Consider the following 14,860-nt stretch of genomic DNA (forward strand, 5'->3'; position numbering starts at 1 on the left):
TTCTTGATGACCCAGTAGAAGAAGAATAAGGGCTAGCCAACCCCCCCCCCCCCCAAAAAAAAAAAAAAATAATAATAATAATAAATAAATAAATAAAAAAAAAATAAAATAAATAAATAAAATTAAATAAAATAAAAATAAAAATAAAAATAAATAAAAAATAAAAAAATGGCCCCAAAACAACGCAATCATTATTAATTCCGTTTACTACTTGATACCAAGACGTGCATGATAGATCCCCCGGATGGATCCTTATTTAGACAGTAAGACAGTTCTGTTACGAGAAGCAATTCAACGAATTGCCATAGTTTGTATTTGTTCTAGAACGCACTACGCTCTTTCGATACCACATGGCCCCAATTCAGCACAATATATACGTATTTTAGTTCTTCTCAACAATGACCTAGATCTAAAACTGGCCGCAGATGTAACCCCCCCCCCCCTTCTTCGCGAAGAAATATTCGATAAAATTCTTTGGAACAGAATGATAAACTAATTTCTTCTTAAGATATGTTCGAGGTGAAATTTCAAACATCATTTCCTGGTAACTCTCTTCCTTTTTAATACATGCTCTATTCTTACGATTTAGGCATAATTTACTATGTTGATTTGCAATTGATAATCTCCCTGGGAGTTTTGCGATATCCCCGATGATACGGGTACAGTGTAATTTATTTTGTTCGTAACATTAGTGTTTTGCAAAGAAAGAACATTCTGAAAATGAGCGTCTTCCTTCTAACGAAACATATTGATGATGTTCCCGACAATACGGATATCATTTGCATTAAAAAAAATCGTAATACAGATAACACGCTTTTTAAATCCAATTCAAGGAGAATTTACGACATTCTTGATTAAGTATCATTTTCAACATCACGGACTTAAAAAATACGTTCTCTAATTTTAAGAAGATTTAAAGGATCTATGTATTGAAATAACAGACTGATGATATAATTATATGATTTATAATGATTATACGACAGAACTGTTTACAAGATGCAACGAAAATTAAAGAAAACAAAACAAGAACACCGAAACATGCGATAACATCGCTAGAGGAAATATACACAATTTTAATGTAATATGAAACAAATAAAGTGTCAAAACATGCACGAGGAAAACAATGCCAGAGAGAGTGGGGTAAGTATAAAATAAAGTTGTCTTGTTCGTGAACAAATCAATTTGTATTAAAATTGATATATTGAACACAATCATGAACAGAACAGGAGGAGATGAAATAATGAACAATCATGCCAACGTAAACGCCTACAGAACTCCGATGTTGAGAGTAAAATAAACAATCAGAACAAACATTGTAACCAATGTCATGTACGTACAATAACATTAAAACAAATCAGTAGCCAAAGTAATGCTTTTCAGAGTCAAATCTCGCAAGACGAGAGCGACACACAAGCGGGCACTACATGAATAACTAGTGCGCCGGACCGGGCGCGAAAGGGCGCGAAAACTATTCAAAGTTTAAGCTCCCATTCACAAATGTCGAGTGCTTCACCGGGGCGCGCCCCGGCGGGGTAATTTCGTAACAATGAGACTCCAAACAATAGCCAGATTTTAATGAGCTGGAAACCAACTGAAGTCCTCTCGTATCCGACGCAAAAAGGCGCAAATGGGCGCAAAAAGGCGCCTCCTTTGTTCTCATATCCTGCTCTGGGCCCCGACGCGTTGCGGCACAGTCGCAACTTTGGAAGGCTCCCCTAAGCTCTTTATAAGCAACGTTTTTATTATTATTTTTTTTCTCCAAACAAACAAACAATCTCACCTTTAACCTTTTGCTTGCCTACATCAGCAGGTGACCAAGCAGCCTTCTTACCAGCCTGCTTCGACCCGTAGCCAGAGCTCCTGATGTTGGAATAGCGCCCTCTAGGTTTAGATGGACTCTTCTTCTTGGAGATCGTTTTCCGGGCCTGAGAGGGCACGGGTTGGGTACCATCGATAGTATCTATGTCTGCCTCCTAGTAAAGAAAAGGATAATTTTAGAAGATGTTAAGGAGTTAATGAATTACACACCCTTGCCCATGAAGGTGATGATCCAAGGCAAAAAATGAGAGAGGGAAAATATGGACATAAGTGACAGTGCAACTTCATGTATAATGTTCATCAATCTATATCTGATATAGTTTTGGAATTATACCTTTAAATTGTTCATAAGTTCAATAGGCCTATATTCAGATCACACTGCTTTAATAAAAAATACATAGAAGAAAATTCTCTTTCACGCATGCAGTCCAACATTTAAATTTGCTGGTGATAAGTGTTGCAACTCCAGAACTGGGCATCATAGGATGCATAAAACTTAATGCTAGAGTACTGGAATCTCAAAAGGAAAAAGAGAATAGTTGGGGGAAACGTGACCTTTTTTTTTTTTTTTTTTTTTTTTTTTTTTTGGGGGGGGGGGGGTTGAAGTACTTACAATAGCTGGCTGAAGGTCCATGCCTCTCAGCACAGGGGAGGCAGGCTGCAGATTGAATCCTCTGAACTCCTGACCTTCAGAGACAGGACTCAATGCATACCCTCTCGCATCAGAGTCTGTACCTCTCACATCGCTGTCATGTGATATCATCCCTGCTTCCTGATTGGCTGGCTGTAGATCGAACCCTCTATGCCCCTGATCCTCATTGGAGGGAAAGTTTGCAGGCTCTAGACTGAAACCTCTACTCTCATCTTGAGCTGTAAACAAACAATCAAGGAAATCATCGTCATGTAAGACTGATGCTTGCATAAACTTCTGTGATTTTCAGGAATAGATTCAATTAATGAAAGGTTCAATAGAGTGGTGAGAAGTCTGACGTCATAAAAAAAAAATTGAATTGTTATGAACCAGAGAAAAATAACACTGATTTCCAATATGAAATCTATTTATTCAGATGGTCATATCTCAGCCAATACTTAACATATTCAATTGGTTTTTGACATTTGGACATTATTTTTGATGTTCTTTTGGAAAATGAAGAACAAATTGAGAAATTCTGAAAAAATGGAATGTTATGGTGTCACAGCTTCAGTCCTCTATTGAATCACAACAGCCACAATACTGGATTTTGGAATTCGCAAAGTTTTAGGCAAGGAAAATGACTGTAATGTACGATTCACAAAAGTATTATGTCACAAAAGATTCTGATTTTACAACACTTTATAGTACATGTAAATATCTTTTGATAATATTCTTCTCAAATTTTTCACAATGTACAAGCAGTAATTAAGTTCAAAAATTACTTGAAGAGGATCCTTCAGTCTGCATTCTACATTAAGCAAAATTTTCTATTTTCCATCCAGGTGTTAAATTGGTACCGGTAGGAAGAAATACCTTGAATGCTGTGACCACCAAGGGCGGTAGCTTAGAAGAGCCTGGGTCATATCGGAGTGCCTTGAGTGGTGGATATGTGCTCTATACAAATATCATTATTATCATTATTATTAGAGAAAGAGTAATCATGGTAAAGGCCGAACCATGCTCCTCTCACCATCACTGTTTAAATGTCTTTCTTCATTGGCTTCCCTGAGTATATCCTCTATAGTGCGTTCTTTGGTTCCTCTGTTGAATGATTGATCCATATCATCACCTAGGTGCAGGGTGGGCGTGGCTGCAGCCTCCCTCAGGATTGCTTGCAGGGCTTCTAGTTCACCTGTCGTGCCACCTGTACTTAGACCTGCATGATACAGGAGGAGTGACAAGAGATGAAAGATATTCCAGTGAATATCTAGGACACAGTGATTAGGCAAGGTATGTTGTGTTGTGTTAATTCTAATGAAAAGGCAGAAGTATGGAAAGAATGAGGAATTGAGAAGTGAGTAAATAGAAATTGTTTTATTATTATTATTAATCACACCCCTTTATATTCTCTCTGGGATCCAGGAACTACTTCACTCCTGCTGTACATACTAGTCAAAGGTGCCTTTTCATGTGTAAGACAGAAATCCTCAACTATCCTTCTAATAGGAAACTAGTTCTACATGTCCAATTTGTTCTTGATAATAGTTGATTAAATTCACTTTGTTCATATTTATTAAAAATGTTCATTTCAATTCCAGCAAATACATTAATAAATAGGAAAATACATGAGATATGTATACAAGTTTAAAAAAAAAAAAAAAAATATGTATATATATATATATATATATATATATATATATATATATATATATATACAGTCCAACACAGTATAATTGTATATTTGATGGTATTATAGGAATTAGGATGGCCAAATGTGGCACTAGAAAATAAAAAGCCTCCTTGGATGGTAGATGGAGTATAAAACCACCTCCTCCCATCGATTCACATGCATTTACATGTACCTACCTCTGGTATCTGCAGGCCCTAGCCCTGTAGCTCCAGACTGTAGGAAGCCCCCTCGGTTGGTAGAAGGGGCGTCACCATGCCCCCCACCAGGGGGTGATCTCTTGTGAGGTTTAACTGGACTTAGGCTAGAGTCCATCGTGTCCAGCAAAGCCACTAAAGGTATAGAAATGAAAACATTGTATTTCAAATATTGTTTAGCTCTTTGCCACTGATACACACACAGTATTAGTTATTGTGTCATTTATTTTAACTAATTTGATGACTTCAGAAGCGTAAATAAAGTCAATGAGTTTCCCTCGGTCAGTGAGGGCTTTTTCTTGATGGATTGTCAAATATTTTCATGAGGGAATTTTCGTTAATTCTGTACAAGCCAAACGTTACTGAAACATCACTTAGCATCTAAAGCATGCAAGCATCAATTTGCATCATGGTGAACACCACGCTGTCATGTACTTTGCACAGTGACTGTCATCATTGTTGCTGTAGTAACATCGCTTTTACAGTTTTTTAGAGAATTTTTTATGCCTCCGCTACAAAGTAGCCGGAGGCATTATGTTTTTGGGTTGTCCGTCCGTCCGTACGTCCGTCCGTACGTACGTCCGTCCGTACGTCCGTACGTCCCGTTCTCGTGATCGCGTTATCTCAAGAACCGATTGGTTGATTCCCGCCAAACTTGGGTCATGTATGTATCTCACAGAGCCAATGAACTGATTAGATTTTGGGGTCACGAGATCCAAGGTCAAAGGTCACAGGGCTCATTATTTATGCGAAAATGGCTCGTGATCGCGTTATCTCAAGAACCGATTTATGGATTCCTGCCAAACTTGAGTCATGTATGTATCTCACAGAGCCAATGAACTGATTAGATTTTGGGGTCACGAGATCCAAGGTCAAAGGTCACAGGGCTCATTATGTATGCGAAAATGGCTCGTGATCGCGTTATCTCAAGAACTGATTGATGGATTCCTGCCAAACTTAAGTCATGGATGTATCTTGCAGAGCCAATGAACTGATTAGATTTTGGGGTCACAAGGTCGAAGGTCAAAGGTCACAGGGCTCATTATGTATGCAAAATAGCTTGTGATCGCATTATCTCAAGAACTGATTGATGGATTCCTGCCAAACTCAGGTCATGTATGTATCTTGCAGAGCCAATGAAATGATTCGATTTTGGGGTCACCAGGTCAAAGGTCACAGGGGTCTTTATGTATCCAACAATAGCTTGTGATCGCATTATCATGAGATCAAATAGACAGATTACTATCAAACTCAAGTCATGTATGTATCTTGCAGAGCCAATGAACTGATTAGATTTTGGGGTCACCAGGTCGAAGGTCAAAGGTCACATGGCTCATTATGTATGCCAAAAATAGCTTGTGCATGCATTATCATTAAAACCCACAGATGGATTACAATCAAACTTGAATTTAAAAATTGTTTCTGTTTTGGTTTGTAAAATTGCTCTATGGCGGAGGCATCATTTTTGACTGCGCGCAGTCAAAGTTCCATCTAGTTTTTTAATGAAAAACAAAATATGTATTTTGTTTGTTTAAATGGGATATAAAAAATGTATAAAAGCATCAAATTATTCCCAAATTGTCACTTGTCTTCTGCCCTAGTTTCAAAACCCTGCTAGCGTAAAAAAGTAGACCTGGCCTCGTTACGTGTGTATACCATGCACTGCACCAGCTAGAACCGGCGAAATTCGGGCAACGTTCCCGGTTTTTTTTTTTTTTTTTTTTTTTTTTTTTTTTTGGGGGGGGGGGGGGGGATGGTCGCTGTTTAGAGGAAGAAAAAAAAGTTTTAAAAAACAGATTTTTCGACTGACGGACCCAGGTTCTGGCATCTAAAGGGCAATACAACATCTTTTTTTGTATAGGCCTTATGGTAAAAATAATTCCAAATACTTTGAACACACAAGTTTAGAGCAAAACAAAATCATGAGAGCTCACCATTTCCTAGCATGCCACCATGAGGCTGCTCCTAAAAGAGAACCATCGTAATGTGAATATTTCATAGCTAATACTACTTTTAAATGATAAGAATATTAACTAGGCACATGTACATGTATATGAAATGGTATATGGTATAGATATGATAGAGACCAACCGGAAAAACCGAAGAAGAAGATTGGTACCTGTTTTATGCTTTTGTTTGACTCTACATAATAGGCAATAAAGTCTGTTTAAAGTTTACAACTTCAACTGGTTAGTGCTTTATTCTAGTAATCTTCATTCTGGTTGTCAAGTCAGTACCTAACACAAGAGGGCGCACTGCCACTCTAAACCATATATAACATCCTTCCTTCTTTAAGAAGTTAATACCTGTATATTAGTTTGTCGGCCTGAAATGCATGTATGAATGCCCATGTCAGTACACATAAATCTAATTATAAATCCTCTGGAAATATCTGTGTTTATAGAAATAGTATCATAATAAATCAACTTCAGCATGGATGCATAATTACACTTGAGTGGTTTTGTTGTTCTTTTGAGACAATACATATGAGCTTAAATTCTGTTTTCTCTCGATTAGTCCTTTGGAACACTGGCTTAGATTATGTATCATCTTCATCAAATTTCAAATAGATCCAAAATCAAATACTTTTGTTTTGATTTGTCTAAACAACATCAACCAATCAATATAAACAACATACTAACTTTCTTTCTTGTTAATTAACAGGTGAATTTCCTGTATAAACAATTAACTTTCTCTTAATGAAACAAATATATAGTTGTCTGTCTACATCTATATAAAGTAGTTACACATAATGTTTATTTAATGATAAACAACAAAATCTTCCATGTGAGCTGGTGGATGGCGAGCTCTGGTACTACGGCGAGCTGATCTTGGTGGTTCTTGAGTCTCTTCAGCGAGCTGGGGTTCGCGAATATCATTATTTGCTTCGCGACGAGGAGACTTCGCTACGTGATCTGGTGAATTTGTGTCGCTTCGGATGTTGATGGCTCTGGTTGTTCGCGAGTTACGCTAGTAGGCGTGGAGAATATATCTGACTGGTCACTGAATGTGCTACTACATGTGCGCAAGTGCTTCCAGTTTCGTCGAACTATATTGCCATTCTCTGACCTGACTAGATATGATCTGGAATCAACTTGTTTCTCTACTCTCGCTTTGTGCCATCGCTTACTCTGTGCGTTAGACTGCGGCTGAACACGAACAATATCTCCGCGTTTCAATGGTGGTAGCTCTTTCGTGCTCTTATCGTAGTACTGTTTTTGCTTCTTCTGCTTTTCCGCTTTCTTTGCGACAACTCTATTTTGTGTGCGTGGAATCAGAAGCTTGGACGCGGTTGGTACAAGAGTGCGAGTGCGACGACCATACAGGCGTTGAGCTGGCGAGCTATCAAGTCCTGCTGTGGGTGTGTTACGCAAATTTAGAAGAGCTAGCTGAAAATCTTCTTGAGCTTCAGTTGTCTTACGTAAGAGACCCTTCGCAATCTTGACGGCACTCTCCGCTTTCCCATTGCTCTTGGGATAATATGGGGAACTCGTGATGTGCTCAATCTCATACTCCTGCATGAAGGTCGCGAAATCTTGAGAGTTAAATGGGGGACCATTGTCCGACATAATGGTTTCTGGGATACCGTGACATGCGAAAATGCTCTTTAGTCGCCTGACGACTGCTCTGGTATCTTTCTTGTGTGGCAGAGGAAGAACTTCAAAGTAGTCTGAGAAATAGTCCACAACACAAACATAGTTCTTGTTGTTCAACTCGAATAAGTCTATACCGAGTTTCTGCCACGGACGTTTCGGCAAGTCATGATTGATCAGAGGTTCACTTCTTTGCTTCGGAGCAAAGGTTGCACAGACTTCACAGTGTGAGAGATAGTCTGTAAGATCGCTTGTCATCCCTGGCCAAAATACACATTCTCTGGCCCTTGCGAGTGTGGCCTGTATTCCTGTGTGTGCGCTATGAAGTCGCTGTTTCACACGAGGTCTCACTTTGACAGGAATTACACAACGCTGTCCGCGGAAGATTATAACCTCATCATACGTTAGTTCATCACGGATGTCAAAGTATGGAGAAGTCCCAGGTGGCAGACGAGACTTGTCTTCGGGCCACCCCTCAAGGATCAGTCCCTTTACCGCTTGTAGGCTTTCATCCTGTTGCGTTTCAATCCTGATGAGCGCTAACGTCTTCTGCGACACCGCTATGTCCTCAAGCATGTGAATGCTTTCAACTTCTTTCTCTGTCGGCGATTGCTCGGAGTTCGGTAAGTATGCTCGCGACAGGGTGTCTGCTAGGTACATCTCTCTACCCGGCTTGTAGAAGATCTCTACATTGTACTGTTGCATTCGCAATAGTAATCTTTGCAGTCTCTTTGGTGTAGAAGCCAACGGTTTACGCGTTATTGTCACTAGCGGTTTGTGGTCTGTCCAAAGGATCACCTTTCTACCGTACACGTACTGATGGTTTCTTTCAAGTCCGAAAACTTGCGCAAGAAGTTCCTTCTCGATCTGAGAATATCTAGTTTCGGCCTCAGTCAACGCTCTACTTGAGTATGTCACCAGTTGGTCATTCTGAGTCAACACGAAACCCAGGCCCTTTTGTGAGGCATCACCTTGACCCTCTACCGGCAACTGCTGATCAAAGTATCGGAGAACCGGTGCTTCTGTAACAAGTCCTTTGATCGCGATGAACGCTCTAGACTGTTCTTCTCCCCAGTTCCAGGGAGTGTCCTTGTCGGTCAACCTACGTAACGGTTCGCTGAGCCCCGACAATGATGGCAAGAACTTTGCTAAGTATTGAACCATTCCCACAAATCGCTGGATTCCAGGTATATCTACTGGCTGTGGCATGTCAACGAGAGCTGCGACTTTGCTAGGATCGGGCCGAACACCTTCCTTGGTCAGTCGGTGACCAATGAACTGCACCTCCTTACATTTGTACTCAAGCTTGCTAGAATTCAGCTTGATGTCTCGCTCGCGACATCGGCGAAGGAAACTAGTCATGTTACGATCATGGTCTATGCAGGCCTCTGCATGTGTCCCACCCTGTCCAGTTATGAGAATGTCATCTGCTATGACGAATACTCCTGGTAGGCCTTCAAGGCACTGATCTAGGCGCTTCTGGAAGAGCTCAGGCGAAGGTGATAGACCAAAGGGTAAGCGAAGAAACCTATATCTACCCCAAGGTGTCTGAAATGTTGTAAGCTTGGATGATTCTGCGTCCAACTTACACTGTAGAAAACCTTCCTTCAAGTCGGCCTTGCTGAAAACTTTCACATTCGCTAACTGTGGTAGGACATCATCAATCGTTGACAATGGGTAATGCTCACGCTTCAACGACCTATTAAGATGTTGCGGATCGATGCATACTCTCAATTTACCACTTGGTTTCCTAGCTACTACAAGACTAGATACCCAATCACTAGGATCTTCTACCTTCTCAATCACCTGCAGCTTTTCAAGCCTACACAACTCTTCTTTCAAATCTTCTTTAATTGAAAGAGGGACCCTTCTAGGGGGCATCACTACTGGCTTTGCCTCAGCCTCTAAGGTCAAATGAACTACTCCTGGCATGTTACCCAACCCTGTAAATACATCCTTGTATGGGATCAGAATATCATCATTAGCTACTGCATGAACAACTTCAATGTTTTCATACTGTACTTTGATCAACTTCATCTGCTGGCCTGTACTAGCTCCCAAAAGTGGTCTTGTGACTTCGCCCTTCACAACAACAAATGGAACTAAGTACCTCTTGTTATTCTTTACATTCCTAAGATGCAACTTGCATTTCCCTGCAACTGGTACTGTTCCTTGACCATACACAATCAGAACCTGATTTGTACTAGTTAACTCTGTCCCAGATGGAACATCTTCTAGATGGATAACATTACATGTCGCTCCACAATCAACCTGCATACCAATCTCGTCTTCGTCATTGATTCTAAACTTTGCAATGATCTTTTTCTGATAATTTGGACTCTTACTATCAGCAGATACCTGAAATGCTTCATCTGTGCCTATCAGAGAAACATATACACACTCTTGTTCAGAATCTTCATCCTCTTCAATTGTCTCTACTCTGTGAGCCTTGTTCTTATTCTGTCTACATTTCACAGCGAAATGATTTTCTCTTTTGCACAGCTTACACTTTTGGCCATAAGCTGGGCATTTTGATTTGTCTTTTTCATGCTGCTTACCACAGAAACCACAATTAATCAATTTAGGAGCTAGCTTCTTGCCCTTACCCCCACTATGCTTCCAAACCTTTGGTTTATGGGACACTGCATAGGCAGATACTGGTTCCTGCACGGCTTTGCTCTGAGCTTTGGACGACTCCATAGCTCTGCAGATATCCAAACAACTAGACAGAGTAAGATTTGGCTCTTGCAAAAGACGTTTTCTTGTATTATCGTCTCTAATCCCTAGAACGATTCGATCTCTGATGAGGTCATCAGTTAGAGTACCAAACTCACAAGTACTTGCAAGAGACCTTAACCTCACATAATAATTCTCAACTGACTCATCAGTATTCTGAACACACTTATTGAACTGATATCTTTCAAAAGTAATGTTTGTTTGCCCGACACAATATTCAGACCAGAGTTTTCTTATGCATTTATAACTCTTTCTTTCCTCCTCATTTCTGAAAGGGAGGCCTTGTTGAATCTCCAATGCATCAGTTCCTAGTGCCGTTATGAAATGTGCCACACGAATTTTATTACTTTCGTGTTCTAACCCAGTTATGACCTCATAACTGTCCCACATCTGGGTGAAAATACCCCAGTTTTTCTTCATATCCCCTTTTACCGAAAGAGGTCTTGGGAGTGGCACATTTGTTCTACTTGTACTGCCCGGCCTATTTCTGGTCCTAACACTATCATTATCAGTATTGTTATCACTCAAGACCTGACCCTGGTTAGTCCCAGTTTCATTTACTCCTTCTGACTCTTCACTTCCCCTCTGGGGAGGATCTTGTACTGCCTCAGTGTTAGACATGGTTATCTCTACCGCCTATACAATTACACTTACAGTAACAAATCAGCAAATTCTAATACGGAGTAAACTATACTGCTAAACCCACTGAATGAACCAGACTGATTGGACTTATCGAGTATTAATTCTGATATTAATGCACTCTTTCCATAAATCCACACCATTTCATTCCAAACAATGCACACGTAAAACAACCAAAATAACTAAACATCGTTATTATTATTGATAGTTCACATTACATCGACTGACGAGTCAAGTCTATTGCGCCAATGTTCATAAGTCATATTCACCGCTGCTCAACGACGTCGCGTTTATGGATGCTATGCTACGAACCATTCGCTAATCTGTCCACTGTACGACGACTTCGCGTGTACTCGGTTGCTGCAAACTTGCTCGGAACGTGAACAGTTCGACTCTGTAAATTATTCTTCCTGGCTGTACGTCGATTTCAGGAATGAGTCCATGGTCACTACACTTCTGACACCATGTTTTATGCTTTTGTTTGACTCTACATAATAGGCAATAAAGTCTGTTTAAAGTTTACAACTTCAACTGGTTAGTGCTTTATTCTAGTAATCTTCATTCTGGTTGTCAAGTCAGTACCTAACACAAGAGGGCGCACTGCCACTCTAAACCATATATAACAGTACCAACACCTAGGGCAATACAATCTTGATTTTGTTCAGAAATTGGGAAGTCACATTTTAAAATTCACTCCTCTATTAACATGACAGTAGGGCCTTTTATTCTTACAGATATTTTCTCAAAACAAATTGGAGCATACCCCGTGCACTGGATGCTGCTTAATGAACACTGCCACATTCAAATACTTGTCAACATTTATTGCAGACCAAAATCTTCTGCAGCACAAATTTTAAATTCAAACTCATACTAATTTACAAGTTAACTCGATTAGCGATTTTCATTGTCTTTTGAAGTGAAAAAATTAAAAGATTAAATGGGTTACCTTTTCACTTGGGGAAGACTTTTTGGCTGGAGTATCACCTGCTTTTCCTGAAATAAAAAAAGGCGAAACATGATTAATAGTATGGGCTCAATTATGATAGCCTTCTGAAGAAAAAAAATGCTTCAAGAATGATCAATTCAATCACAGAATGAATGACCACTGCATTCCAGAGTTTCTCCAACAGCATGCAAGTTGCAGAAACCTTAATAAATAACGTCCATTTTCCCTTCGCACCTTACCCCAAAATAGCATTGTTTTACCAAATCTACAGTTTATCAAATAGGCCATTTATTATTACAAAGGTTTAAAGGTATAGACCAGTTTTAGAAATGTCCCCTCTCAAAATATGAAATGAAAGCACTTATTACCAATCATGTGAAAGACTATGTTTTGAATAATATGTGATACCGTTAATACAAATTTTGCCGGGAAACCGCCTACTCATTGATAAATTTGGTAACTTATCATATCGATCCGTCCTGGAGAGATATCGAGTAGTCCCATATACATCTTTCTGTGTCGGTGCTTGTAACTTTACCAAGACTGAGCCAAATTTCTTATCATTTTGATGATTCCAGAACCTTGCAGTACACACCAATACTTAAGCTAGATGATCAACCTTTTCTGATCGATTCCAAAACGTTTCTTTTACAATGCAATCGCATGACCACAACTGGTCTATACCTTAAAGTTGCAAAACCTTGATATGTAAAGTACGAAGGCATATTTACCAGAGTCTGCTGGAAACAAATCCCCCATCTTCTTGACCTGCGGGCCTGTGGCATCTGGAGATCTACATGAACAAAGCAACAACAGTCTAGCTCTCATCTTCATCAAAATGACACACGTAAAGCATCGTCTATACAGGTACATGACAAAGGCTTCCAAAATGGTTGGCATCTACACCTTTGCATACTAGGTACAATCAAACCTGACGTGGTGGCAACCTCTCTCTATAAAGGCCACCTGTCCATAGTGGCCATGCATTTTGTCTCCCTCGAGAGCTGTCTACAATGGCCATTTTTTTAATGTTTCCCGTGTGTGGCTTTACTAAACAGGTTTAACTGTATATAATTGTACCCAACCAATAACTTCTAAGAATATTGTCTCTCCTCCCTGAATAATCTAAGTAATAGACTTACCATGTGAAGAGCACAGAATATGAGTGTGACCACGCCCTTTTTTGCAATTCCCCTCATGGTCACTGACTAGTTTAAAGCCCCTCTGCACTAGTTTGGCATGGAGGGATTACACCTCCCTGCAAGGTCACTGGCAGTTGGTTATTTCATCAAATCCGCTCTCAGTGAACATAAGAAAAGAGTATCAACGGGTACCACTTAGGCATTGTTGGCTGTATAGAGGGCGCAATTAGCTATAAGTAGTGCAGTGGGCTTCAAATCTGGGGTCATTTCATGAAACAATTAGTTATATGTTTGACATACAATGTAAGTATGTCCCCTCTCCCATCTCATAACATTACCAGCAGTGTACCCTATTATCTTGTCACAAAGCCAATCAGCATCAATATGTCATCAGCCAGCTTTACCTCACACATGTATAACAATGGCAGTGCACTAATGGTTCCATATAAACACTACAAATATCGCAATTTGTATTGCAGCGCAATGCGAATGTATCCCCCTGCAGGGGCAGCGATTTTGTGTCATCCTTACACCTGTATGTTCGAAGGAGGGACAAAGATCCCCTCTCCCCTCCCTGAAACAAAAGGATGAAGTAGAGAGGTCGCCACTAGTGGCTCGGACTATTGTCTAGACTAGAAGCAACATTACCTAAAAAATATGTTTGTAAATGCATCTCTGTAGAAAATTTGAAAGAAATCTGTCAAGAAATGTGGCCGTTAGAGCACACAAAAGACAGCCACCAAAATATGGCCTTTTACACTATAAAAGACGGAACACTGGAGGCAGCATCACGAAAATCTAGAGGCTTGTAGATTATACCGAGATACACCTTTGTTCAAAATTTGAACAACATCACTTGAGAAATGTGGCCTATAGAGCGCACATAAACCATCCACAAAATATGGCCTTTTCCCCTATAGAAGACGAAACACTGGGAACAGCATCACCAAAAGATATAGGTGTGTAGATAATACCAAGATATACCTCTATACAAAATTTGAAAGGAACGTGGCAGTTAAAGCACACACAAGAATATGATGCTGCTGAATCCAAAGTACCCCACCTGCGTACTGCCTGGGGATACAATTATATATCAGAGATGGTGGTAAAAGGGTGTACCAACATTACACGACTCTATGCACTCTTCTCAAACATGACAACCCCCCCACCCCCCACACTCAAGACAAAAGTGTAATCATACATCTGTATATCAGCTAGTGGTAAAAGGAGTAGTAAACCCACATCACACAGCTCTCTGTACTCTTCTCAAACAAGACAACCCCCCCCCCCCTACACACAACTGAAATCTTATATCAGCTGGTGGTAAAAGGGTGTAATGAACCCACATCACACAGCTCTCTGCACTCTTCTTAAACATGACAACCCCCTCCCCTTACACACAAGTGAAATCTTATATCAGCTGGTGGTAAAAGAGTGTAGTGAACCCACATCAAACAGCTCTCTGGAC

The 14,860-nt window shown here is 40.0% G+C and overlaps 1 protein-coding gene across 3 annotated transcripts in view; it reads right to left on the reverse strand.

Annotated features, from left to right (window-relative positions):
• The window catches only part of LOC100891155 (centrosomal protein of 162 kDa), a 58,460-nt gene that overhangs the window by 18,397 nt on the left and 25,203 nt on the right, over window positions 1-14,860 (reverse strand). For 2 of the 3 annotated variants that reach the window (XM_030994590.1, XM_030994591.1), the window contains exons 9-15: window positions 12,982-13,043; window positions 12,251-12,297; window positions 6,271-6,301; window positions 4,319-4,471; window positions 3,483-3,668; window positions 2,432-2,688; window positions 1,781-1,973 (exon numbers count right to left, since the gene is read on the reverse strand). In XM_030994590.1, the coding sequence (XP_030850450.1) occupies window positions 1,781-1,973; window positions 2,432-2,688; window positions 3,483-3,668; window positions 4,319-4,471; window positions 6,271-6,301; window positions 12,251-12,297; window positions 12,982-13,043 (929 nt within the window). Of the gene's footprint in view, window positions 1-1,780; window positions 1,974-2,431; window positions 2,689-3,482; window positions 3,669-4,318; window positions 4,472-6,270; window positions 6,302-12,250; window positions 12,298-12,981; window positions 13,044-13,392; window positions 13,507-14,860 lie in introns of those variants that run through there. The other variant, XM_030994592.1, reaches the window with a different exon arrangement.

Source organism: Strongylocentrotus purpuratus, unplaced genomic scaffold, assembly GCF_000002235.5.
Source record: "Strongylocentrotus purpuratus isolate Spur 01 unplaced genomic scaffold, Spur_5.0 spur5_scaffold_21, whole genome shotgun sequence".
Lineage (NCBI taxonomy): Eukaryota > Metazoa > Echinodermata > Echinoidea > Camarodonta > Strongylocentrotidae > Strongylocentrotus > Strongylocentrotus purpuratus.